The sequence below is a fragment of the Macrotis lagotis genome, chromosome 2 (assembly GCF_037893015.1).
Source record: "Macrotis lagotis isolate mMagLag1 chromosome 2, bilby.v1.9.chrom.fasta, whole genome shotgun sequence".
NCBI classification, from domain to species: domain Eukaryota; kingdom Metazoa; phylum Chordata; class Mammalia; order Peramelemorphia; family Peramelidae; genus Macrotis; species Macrotis lagotis.
Genome location: NC_133659.1, coordinates 305,329,912 through 305,342,537, shown reverse-complemented (window position 1 = coordinate 305,342,537; position 12,626 = coordinate 305,329,912). Strand labels below are relative to the sequence as shown.

Here is a 12,626-nt window from a genome sequence, read left to right as displayed (position 1 = left end):
TAAGAATTTCAATTTGTTTTGGGGTGGCTATTGATATATTTTAATCTGACCTTCATTTCCAATTGACATGGCAAACAAATACATAATTTAGCAAATAAGAATATTCCATCTTAGAACTTAATTTTTTAGGCATACCCAACTCATCTATAAAAATGGTACCAAATACCTAACTCATTGTTATAAACTATTCATTCTTTTCTACCAAATATGAAATTATGTTCTATCCTTTTAGTCTTTTTTTAAACAAAAGATTGGAAGAAAAAGGCTATTGTATTTTTAATAGTCACCCTACTTAATATCACCCTGGAATTAGTAGTAAAGGAAATACTGTGGCATTATTCCTTAATGTGAAACTGGCCAACAAGTGCTTATGAGGTCATTTATGATGAGCACATAATGACCCAAGTAACAATGAGAAAAATTCTGGAAGTTTGAATTTGTGTACTGGCTAGCAACCACTTTCAACATTTCTGCAAAGCGAGAGAAGGTATCTTCTGATTTAAAATTTTGTTAAGGATTACATATCACGTAATACACTGTCAACAGGAGGTCAGTTTTAAAAGGAGATTACTACTGATAACCTGGACAACTCTGGAAAAAAGAGTTTTTTATTTTTTTTTCCTTATACATTGAGACTTCTTAAAATTACATTCCTGCAATTCTCATATAAGGACAGTGGAGTAGCAGCAAGAGAGGTGAAAATGACAGAAGTTGGGAATGACTGCTATTTTTTTTTTTATTCCACATGCATAAAGGTAAATATTGTTCAGATTTACAGACATTCACATCTCTTAGCTTTCTGATAGTGAGGGGAAGATAGAACATAAATTTGCATTGACCAAATCAACATTAACCAGTTTTTGTTTTCATTTTTTACTTACATCTATTGTGATAAAAAGTTGAATTTCTATAAGGAAGTATAGGAGGATTTGATGTCTTTAATTATTTGCTTGAAACCACTATTGCCTACAACAGTCAAACACCGAATGTGATTCTTAAGCCACATCTATACCTTTAGTTCTTCCAGACTCCAAACTTTGACTTGCTTCTATTAGAATGCTATTTCATAGAAAACTCTTCAAAGTATGTGACTCTTGGGTTTAATGGAGGGTCTTAGTACCAGGGTTCCATGAATTCTACACTGAATTCAGATCACCTTCAGGCTCAATTTAATGGATCCTTCATTTTCCATTTAATAATGAATTAAAATACTGTGCTTTGCTATGTAATTTTAAAATAATTCATTATTTTTTAGTTTTCAAAGTACCCAGCACAGTACTGTCATCACAGATGGCACTCAATAAATGTTTGTTGAATGAATTAATTTAGTGACTTACTGAGGGTAACTTTTTTTTTGCAAGGCAAACAGGGTTAGGTGGCTTGCCCAAGGCCACACATGAGGGTAACTTTTAAAGGAAAAAAATAAAAGTAAATATGTTCAGGTTGGCAAAGTTATCGTTCTTTCTAACTTGGATTAAGTCAATTAAGAATAATCTTTTAATATTAATTCACAGATAATAGATTTAAAACTGGAGGGGGGACCTTGAGATAATTTAGACTAATCCTATCCCCTGCCCCATATTTTTATAGATGAGGAACTAGAATTCTATATAAATTTAAGTGACTTTCCCAAGATCACATTTAAGTAGAAATGGCAGATGAGATTTAAATCTAGATTATCTGATTTCATATCCAGTGCTCCCTTTACAATGCCAGTTCATTCATGACCCAAGAGATTCTAATTAATGGCCTCAAATTATTTAGAAAAAAGTCTTAATTCTGTGACTGAACTACGTAACATATGTAAAATCAGTGCAGAGGAAATAACTTGCTTGGGTTTAATTCAACCATAATGGAACTAGGAATACAATATTGTATAAATGGGATACCCAGAACTATTAAGCCAGTTCTGCTTTGAGCATATTTACATAATATACCTATAGGAAAACCAAAAAGGAAAGATTTCTTCATGTTGCATAGTAGAAATGTCACTGTTAGAGACATTTAAAAATGAACAGAAAGAAGACACCAAATATGAAGAATATAGTGAGGAATATACTAGGTCATTTGTCTATCTGTCTTGACAGTAGAAAACTGACTCCAAAATTAATTACCACCCTTGCCCATATAATCAAGAGGAAAAAGATTTTAAAAAAAAAGCAAGGGGGTTTCTATATTATGAAAAGAATGATCTAATGATGTTTATGATATATTAATACATTCTTTATGTATACCTAGTTTTTAAAATATGAAATGCTTTGAGAGCAAAATAATAACAGTTTTTTTATAAATGTAATGTAGTATAGCCCAATTTTTAATGGGGAAAATGGAAAATATATAAATAGAAAAATAGCAGTAGAAAAATGAAAATCGATAGAAACTTTAAGATTCATTCACAATTTTCTTAGACACATACCAATAGTAAAAAAAAAAAAACAAACAAACCCCGCAAAATGAGTCCATAGGCACTGGTTTGAGAACAGAGATCTCAATTCCTAAATTAAAATCTTCTCTGTAAGCAGCATCAGTCTGTTGGGTTTTAACCCTTGGAAATTTGGTTTTCAGAATGCTATTGCATTCATGTATATCCTGTCCCTGGGCTATGTGCTTGTTGAGTTACACATAGCTGGAGGCTATGTGCCTGATGAGCTGCAGAAAAAAATATATATGTATAAATGCTTACATATGTATTATGCATATATAACATATATTATGTTTATATATTTATATATACATTGTCTTAGATTTTGCCAATAAATTTTGGCATGCAGTATTAAATACCACTATACATTATTTTGTAGCATTCTTTAATTTCCTTATATGACAGCCTCACGTAATGATAAATTGAAATAGGCTGCCAAAGTTTTTTGGCAAGTGTTACATTTCTGGTATTTATTTCACTAACGACTTTCTAAATTAGCTATAAGCATATTCATTTTAAAAATCATGAGAATGATAGGTACAAGTAAGTGACCTACAATTATTGTTGACCTCTAGCATCAATATATTGTGAGTTTTCTGCACTGTTTACTTTTTCTCTTAGGGTTCCCAGTGCCGATTCCGACACTGTGAAGAAGCCCTTGGCAGTGACACTGTGTGCTCATTATGGAGAGAGGGAAAATGTTTAGATCCACTTTGCAGATTTAGACACATGGAAATGCAGGTAGAATTGATCCTCCTCATCGTCATTCTTTGTCAATAATATAGCACGTTAGTAATCTTCTTGACCTACATCACAACATGACAGAGAGATATTACTCCTGCTGGTGGCAAATAATGGAATTGATGATGGTAGCTTGCTACTGAACTTAAAAACCTTAGGCTAGTACATAGGAATATGTTATAAGAGCCTCTGCGACCTCAATTCAAATTTAGGGCTACGACATTGGCAGCAGGACAAATCCCCATTGAATAAAAAGCAAATCGCTTTCATTTGGCTTTTTTTGGTTGTTGCTTTTTTTTCACTTACGAAATAATTGAATTTGTTATGAATACGGCCTCTGAAAACTCCATTTCTTCCCCTTTTTCTCTAGCAAAACTGCAGCATTTCATGCTTCTGGGAAACACAGCCTCTTGGTTGTGTGAAGATCAGTTGTGTGTTTTATCATAGCAAACCCCGTAATATCAATGGACTTTTTTTGCCACCAAGTAGCAGTGAGTATATTTTCTTAATAATATTCGCATGGCATCAGATTGAAATCTGAACATAAATTTCTTCTATAGCTGGAAACCATATATATATAGGAATAATGGTGTGTGAGGACAGACCCATGACTATGTGATGAGAAAGAGTGATATGACTCTGACAGTGTTAAATAGAAGATTCTGTAAAGAATCATGAAATGAGCCTTGGCACAGACAACTTTGTCCTGTGTCTGGTAGTATGATCAAAGGGGAGATGATATGCCTTGGGTCTAATATTGTGCATCCAAAGTGACGTTTAAAAAAAATTAGTGCAAATTGTCCCTACTGAATCTGTCCTAACAGATGATAAAATGAGGAATAGCATTTCCTGTGTGGGTCATGATCATTTTTTGAATTGCTTGTGACTTCTCTTAGGAGAAAAATGTCCATCCCACTGAGCAGCCCATATGGACACTAAACTCCTCAGCACTTTTGTCTTCCTGTTATATGTGTAGAGGCATCCTACTGGCAGTACAATGAATAGGATACTATATGTGGGACCAGGATGACCTGAATTCAAATTCAGCCTCAGACAATTGCTTGCTATGTAATCTTGAGCAAGTTACTTAACCTTGAGTCTGCCTCACTTTCCTCCTCTATAAATGGTGGTAATAATAACACCTACCTCCCTGGGTGAAAATAAGTGAAAGAATTTCTAAAACCTTTAAAGTGCTATTTAGATGCTGATTATTATTGTTGCTATTATTATCATTATCATCATCATCATCATCATCATCATCATCATCATCATCATTATATCATTTTTATGGCATCTAGAGGTAGTACAGTGGATAGAGCCCTGGACCTGGAGTCAGGAAAACTTAAGTTCAAATCTAGCCTCAGATACTTGTTAACTGTGTGATCCTGAGAAAGACACTTAACCTTGCTTGCCTTGCTTTCCTCATCTGTAAAATGAGCTGGAGAAGAAAATGGCAAACTAATCTAGTGTCTTTGCCAAGAAAACCCCAAAGAGGGTCACAAAAGACTGACATTATTGAAATGACTGAACATTTATTATTATTATTATTATTATTATTATTATTATTATTATACTTTAAATAAGTGGCCAAGACAGTTGGGTCCAAAGTCCTATTCATTGTGTTATGAAATCTGTAGCCTACAAATGGCAACAATAGAGTAAGGCAACAAAGACCTTTTTCTTTAGACTGTTCAGCCATCTATGATGCTTCTCCTACTATGTTGCCCATGAATGGTTCCTTTTAATAAGTTTCCTTTTCTAAAGAGTAGACCCACAGTATCAAAAATTGTAAGATAATTTAATAACTTACACTTATAACATAGATGAAAAGGCAGCTTGGTGCCATGTTATCCTGTATCTTGTTTGCTTGCTGTCTCCCTGTTAACCTGTGAGTCCTTGAGGGGTCACGATAATCATCTTTGCCTTTCTTTGTATCCTCAGAACTTAGCATAGTCATTGACACTAAGTTGGTACTTAAAATAGTGTTGACTAAATGAGAGGCTGTGTTGTGTAGCTGAAGAGATGCTGTTTGCAATGGAAATTTGGGAATTTCAGAGAACCTAGTTTAAAAGTCCAGCCAGATCTTTGTGTTCTTCATACTCTCTGTACCTGGGGGCAAGTCATTTCCTTTCTCTGGAGCCAATTTCTTTATCTGTAAAAATGAGGGATTAGAACAGGGTCTAGGATTGTTGGTGATGCTGTGAACTCATCCAATCTTTCTGGAGAGCAGTCTGGAACTATGCCCAGAGGGCAACAAAAATGTGCAGACCCTTTGATCCAGCAATACCACTACTGGGTCTATACCCTGAAAAGATTATGAAAACAGGTAAAAACATCACTTGCACAAAAATATTCCTAGCAGCCCTGTTTGGGGTGGCTAAGAATTTGAAATTAAGTGAATGTCCTTCAATTGGGGAATGGCTTAACAAACTGCGGTATATGTATGTGATGGAACACTATTGTTTTATTAGAAACCAGTAGGGATGGGAATTCAGAGAAGTGAGATGGGAATTCAGAGAAGCCTGGAAGATATGCATACACTGATGCTGAGTGAGATGAGCAGAAAAAGGAGAACATTGTACACCCTAACAGCAACATGGGGGTGATGGATCAACCTTAATGGAATTGCTCATTCCATTAGTGCAATAATCAGGCACAATTTTGGGGTATCTGCAATAGAGAATACCATCTGTATCTAGAGAAAGAATTATGGAGTTTGAACAAAGACTATTACCTTTAATTTAAAAAAAATATATTATCTTATTATGTAATTTTTCTATCTCTTATACTTTATTTTTCTTCCTTAAAGATATGATTTCTCTCTCATCACATTCAACTTAGAACAATGTATACCATGGAAGCAATGTAAAGACTAACAGACTGCCTTCTGGGGGGCAGAGGGAAGCAAGATTAGGGGGGAAAATTGTAAAACTCAAAATAAAGAACAGGGTCTAGGGATGTACTAATCAAATATTCATCAGCTCCTCTAAAACTCTGGCATTTAGGCTAATTCAGGAATATCATGAAATAATGTACTTAAAGCATTTTGAAACTTTAAATGCTACAAAAGCTATTATTATTATTATTATAATCATAAACAAATTATCTCTATTAATGATTATTTACAAATCACAAAGTATAAACAGTAAATAATCCTTTATAATCAACTGAAATACTACATTTGCCCTCATTTTAATTCAACAAATACTTATCAAATATCAGAAGAACTGTGCTAAACTTTATGGAAATATCAAGATAAGAGAAAGCTATTTCTCAGTCAGTGATGGTGTTGAACTAAAATGTGCAACTAATACAATTAGAAGGTTACAAGTGCCATTAAAGAGATTCTATAAAGGTGTGCTAAGACTCAGAGAAAGGAGAAATCGCATCTTCAGTTTCAGAGGGAAGACTCTGAATTAGGAGAGGTAGCATTTGGGCTATATTGTGAAGAATGAATCAGAATTTTGAAGGTGAGAAGGATATAATGAGAAAAAGAGTTAAAGGAAAAAAGTAATCTGTTTAAGTATAGTGATTCGTACATAGAACATGTGGGGAACTAGAAAGGACTGCTAGGTGATGCAGGTGATAAGAGTACTAACCCTGAAGGGTTAGTACTTGAGTTCAAAAGGAGGACTTAAGTTCAAAAATGGCTTCAGTCACTTATTAACTGAATGATTCCGTTTAAGTCACCCCTAATTGCCTCCAAAATAGCAAGAGCAACAACAAAATGAATAAGGGGGAAATAGGAGAAAGGATGAAGTCAGAGTCCAAGGACCACTAAAGCACCCAAAAGGGAAGAGTATCTTTTAAAGAAGCAGAAGAGTTAGAGAAAAGGAGAGACCCAGAAAAAATCAGTAATATGAAAGCCATGGGAACAAAGCATGTTGTCAACAGGATCATATGCCACAGAGGAAGTCCTAGAGGGTGGAGAAGAACTCTGGATTTGGTGATTAGTAGAGCATTGATACTTTGAAAAGAGAAATTTAGTCAAGGAGAGGCAGTTCTATAGAGGTTTTCAGAATTTCTCTAGTTTCTTTTCATAGGCACAAGATTACTATACTTTAAGTTGAGAGTAAGAATCACATCCTAATATGATGTAGATGTTTTTATTAAGTGTGAAATATGAAGTATAGTCTGAATCATTGATGGGACTAGCAATGAGGTAGTATTAAAAATGAGAACAACTTAATATTGAAGCCATGGAAGTTGGGTTTGAGACATGCAAAACACATCTAACTATTCATCTTATTACCCACCCTCTTCAATCAATAATTCCATTTTTAATTGTAATTGGGAGGTGCAGATGGAAAGAAAACTCATTAAAGCTAGATACTTGGGCTGAATCATTCCACTTCCACTTCACCAGTATGAGGTTGACCAAGTTTACTTTGACTCTCTGGGCCTCAGTTTCCTCATCTGTAAAATGAGGTGTGTGTGTGTGTGTGTGTGTGTGTGTGTGTGTGTGTGTGTGTGTGTGTGTGTGTGTGTGTGTGTGTGTTTTGGCAAGATGAGACCTTGAACATCTTTTTCAGCTGCAAATTAAAAATCTTATGATCCTAAATCTTTTCTGTTGTCTGCCTGGGGTATCATTTCAGAAGATGTTATCATCATGAATTTGAGTGCTTTAAAAGACCCATTCAGCATTTCCTAAAAAAAATCCATTACTCCATTAGTGAAAAATCCACTTATTTGTCCAAAGTGGGGAGAATTTGCTCATTTTATAGATTTCATAATTTCATAGAGTTCTAGAATTCTGTGGAAGTAAATAGGGCTTTGGGACACTACTCCCTCTGACATATGCTCAACTGACCTGATTATGATGAGTAGATAAGCCATTCCATGGGGATGTCTTTGGATAGAGAGGAAGGTTTTCTTAGATAGTATTTAAGTTAGTGACTTGCTATGCTCATCTGAAAGGAAGAACTAGATTCTACTTCTAGTCCTGTGATTAATCATAATACTTTTCAGGTTATAATTACTGGAAAAATACAAACAAAATGTATTCCTTAAAAAAAATAAGTTTTGAATTTAAACCCCAACCAATTTTATAGCTTGGATATCCTTGGAAACAAGGAACTCACAGCTCTAAACATTTCTTTTAGGGGGACCATGGGCACAAAATATATGTAGTAGAAAGAGAATTTGTTTTCAAAATTGACAAGGCAGAGAAAGCAGTACTTCCCATTGCAGTCATCTGTGGCTGATGTGACAATCCAGTCATATAAGAAGGATGAAACTTCTAACACTGAGAGCTCTATAAAGCATAACTGACAAATCTAAACTACACAGAGAGGTGTGAAGCTATGCCAGTGATGGAGAAATAAAGGTTTCAGAAACAATCGCCCACTTGTTGAAATTCACCAGGGACAAGTATGTTCACAACCAGTGCCTTAAAACACAAAGATAGTTGATATTTGGGGACTGTCAGGGGCAATATAACTAGAAATCTTCATAGGTAACTCAGTATATGTCAGGTTCTTGATGTACATCAATTCAGCAACCCAATAAAGCTGCTGCCCCAGGTTGACTGCCTGGCTTCATATACCCCCCCAAGTCCTATTAAAAACCCAATAGAATGATAGAGATAAACAAAATGTTGAATTTCATGCTTGGGTGCAACCCAAATGTACTTCATTACTGGAGGTAATTGGAAGCAAATCACAGACCTTCTCAGAAAAATGTGACATCAGTATGTATTGTGAGCTCCCAGGGAGATAACGTCTGCCAACTTGTTTGGTATTGCATTTACCACAGGGCCCCATGCAAATAATAAGCCACAATGCATTTATTCTCTTGATGGTTATAATGACATTGACTTTGCAAAACAAGTTGTGTTGCTTGTTTTAGAAATGTCCAAATAGTTCAATGTAGAGTGTGGAATGGTGCCATTCAGAAACCAGTACTTCAAATTGATATTCATTATTTGAATTTTATTTTGTTCCCCTTTCACTAAGAAGGCAAAGTAAGAAATATTCCTTGTTATTTGGGAGGAGAGAGGGAAATTCAAGAGGAAATGACAAAAGCAATAAAATTTATTTTTAAAACAAAGGCAAAAAAGGAGTTTAATTGATGGATTGACTGGAATAATTCATTCTGTATAAGAATATGTGAATGAGTCCCTAGAAGGGGTTTGTATTATTTGAATTCACATTGCATATTTCCATTGGGTGGAGTCCATTACCATATTTTACATAATAACTTAAAATAGCACACATTTAAATACATATGACTACTATAGGGAATTTATTATTCATATTAATCTAGATCTAGATGTAAGATAAAGGATATGAAACCATGACCAAATGAAGGAGAGAGTTAAGTTGTTTGGAGGAACAAATTGTGCTATTTTAATATAATTTCATATTTGGTATAATATGTATATTTTTACAATGTATAATAGAAAGTATGGGACTGGAAGTCGGTGGACTACATTTGAATCCTGTCTCTGTTAAGTATATCTGTGCAAGTCATAATCTCACAACCTCTCTGGGGCCTCAGATTCTCTTCTAAACATTGAGGGGGGTGAAGTAGATGGAAATCCCATTAAATACATTGGTTGGATTTTGGTCTTTCCTTATGAGAGTGTTTTGCTAATGATGTCTAATACATATTTTATAAATAGATATATAATAATGTGAATCTATACTTTTAAAAAGGAGTCATTAGCCTTGGCAATACATCATGTATTGCTCAACAGGTTTTTGTTGGGAAAGGCAGATTCTTTTGATCTACTTGTGTTATCAGTGTCTTTTTGGACAAAAAATCCACGCAAGAAAAACCAAAATTATGTTTTTTACCTACAATAATAGAGCTAGACATGAGCTGATAGGAAATAATGAAAAAAGTTATCTCTTTCTCTCTCTTGCAGACATATATAGAACACAGTAAATTAGGCCCAAAATTGAATAGTAGGACATGAATATGTTAGATTCCATTTGAAGTAAATACTTTGCATTGGGTTTAGTGGTCTCAGGTTGCTACTGGACATACAAATCCATATTTTTAACTCTCAATATTCTGGTGATGCGATATGACAGTGAGTTATAGAATACCCTAATATCTGAAGAATGAAAGTTTCAGGTGTTTGGGTGTAGGTAAAAAAAGGCTGTATATAGTATAGTGCCAATAGTGACCTGTACCCAAGAAATAAGCTAAAATACAAAATTAACATTAGAAGGCTTGACAAGGAGAGGAACCTGTTACTTAGACAAGAAGTCATTAAGACCAAGCAGTGCACTGGAACCTAAGAAATACTAAAAGATCCAGAGAAAAATAGCATATATAAGCTTGGTAGATCCTCTTTGGAGAATTTACCATATAGCATAGCTATGTCATTCATGGACGGGTTGATGATGATGTTTGTCCTTGGCTCTCAAAAGACCATGACATCAGGGAGGTGATGCCATAACAAGCACATTGGATTTGAGTGAGGGGGGTGTTGTGCTTAGTTACCAATCTCTCTCTCCTCGGATGCTATCTGAGTCCAGTGACCAGATATGAATCAGGATGACTGGAGACAGCCGTGGATGTGAGGCAGTTAGGATTCAGGGACTTGTCCAAAGGCCACACAGCTTACAAGAGTCATGTGTCTGAGGTCAGATTTGAACTTTTGTCCTCCTTACTCCAAGTGCTCCATCCACTATACCATACTTTTTTATGAGTAAATGACATAACCCATTGATGAAATCACAGTTCTCTCAGCTGAATAGGTATAAATATACAGCAAAAAGTTTATTACTTCACAGTTATTAGGGTAGGATGTCAGGATGAATTAGTATAAGTCATGGAATATTTTTAAAGAATGCTATTATAATTTTACAGGAATATTTTTACTTAGTTGGCAAATGGAAATTCTGCCTGACTTGCCTTAAAGAATGGTTAAATGTACTTTGTAACTGGCACATTAGTAACTTTTGAATGCAAATGAATGTAACAAGCATTGTATAGTTTAGCTTAGCTAAGTGTCCTTGCAATCATCTTTATAACAGCGATTTAAAGTAGTTAGTAGCAAGGTAAACTCCCGACTACTGTATATTTAACTCAGAAGAGTTTCATTTAATCAGATTTTATTGAATAACTTGACTACAAAATGCTCATGAAATTTAATTGAACTTCAAGTGTCTACTTGATTTGTTCCTGTATTATTTTGCTAGCTAAATCTATTCATGATAGCACTTTTTTCCTATTATATTCTTTATTATTTAGATAGGTTTAATTATGAAAATACTAGCCAGTTGATTAGAGAAGAGACTATTGGAGCAGTTTTCTGTGCCATGGTCCTTTTTAGTTTTTTGATGAAGTCTATAGCCTTTTCTCAACATATGTAATAATGTTTTTATTCAAATGAGTTAATATTTACAAAGTTAATATTTACAAAGCACTTAGCACTTATTCCTTTCCTTTTCCCATTTTGAAGAAATTAAAAATTGAATGAAACGATAAATTTCAGTTAGAGGTTTGTGAAAAACAAAGATGCAAAAACCACCCAATATCTCTACATGGGCCCCTTGGGGTCTATGAATCTTCAGGTTAACTCCTACATAAGAATTAGGACTGGAATTGGTGGGTATTATGGTTTTTTTTATTTTTATTTTCATTTGGCTGGGCTATATAGCTGAGAAATTGCTGAGATGGAAAGATTTCCCCATGTAGGATTTGCTAGGATTTTTTTTATGGTTCACCATGTGCTCATTTTATAGATCAAACTCTGCAGAGACATCAAACTTGAATCCTAACAAGCTGCCAGAACTCCCCAGTATGGCCTGATCTAGATTAAAATGTAAAATTTGGAAATGTTTAACAAAATAAACAAAAATACAATTGACAGTATTACTATTTGACAAGCAGGGATCCATTTCTATTTGAGTTTGACACCACTGACTTAGACTTTATCCTAGTATCTCATTGTCATAATGAGAATAGTAATGTCATCTCTACTTAGCTGTCTTAAAGGGATATTATAAGACTAAAATAATATTACTTGGAATGCCTCAAATGAAAAGGGCTATAAAAATTCAAGGCAATAATAAGTGCTTTATAGGAAAAGTAGGAATGTTAATATTTGCTACTCCTCAAAAAGATAATTTTTTTGACCCTTGATTTGTATTCTCCCTATAAAAGGAAGAAATGAGACAATTTTAACAAAGCATGCAATTCAGAGCAAAAGGTTTGAAACTGGACTTTCAAACTACACTTTTATATAATAACAGTAAAAAAAAAAAAGACTAGGCTTTTGCATATTACTTTCTTTAGATGTCACAGTACAAAAAGAAACCCAGGAAGGAATTCTGCCTCCTACCCAGAGTCAAGAACCTCTGAAACCTCAGGAGAATATTTCAAGACCTATTCATCCTCCATTGGTCATAACTATTAACTTTGAAGAAGAGGAGGAGGAAGAAGAGGAAGATGAAGACAACAAGGAGAACAGTTAGTATGAACTTCCTTAAATCTGTAATATCCGTAA

At 34.4% G+C, this 12,626-nt stretch overlaps 1 protein-coding gene across 13 annotated transcripts in view; it reads left to right on the top strand.

Annotated features, from left to right (window-relative positions):
* The window catches only part of C2H12orf50 (chromosome 2 C12orf50 homolog), a 41,127-nt gene that overhangs the window by 5,570 nt on the left and 22,931 nt on the right, over positions 1 to 12,626 (top strand). For 8 of the 13 annotated variants that reach the window (XM_074226540.1, XM_074226544.1, XM_074226539.1 and 5 more), the window contains 4 exons: positions 672 to 755; positions 3,044 to 3,163; positions 3,534 to 3,654; positions 12,416 to 12,589. In XM_074226540.1, the coding sequence (XP_074082641.1) occupies positions 702 to 755; positions 3,044 to 3,163; positions 3,534 to 3,654; positions 12,416 to 12,589 (469 nt within the window). In that variant the 5' untranslated portion in view covers positions 672 to 701. Of the gene's footprint in view, positions 1 to 671; positions 756 to 3,043; positions 3,164 to 3,533; positions 3,655 to 12,415; positions 12,590 to 12,626 lie in introns of those variants that run through there. The other 5 variants (XM_074226547.1, XM_074226546.1, XM_074226545.1 and 2 more) reach the window with 2 other exon arrangements.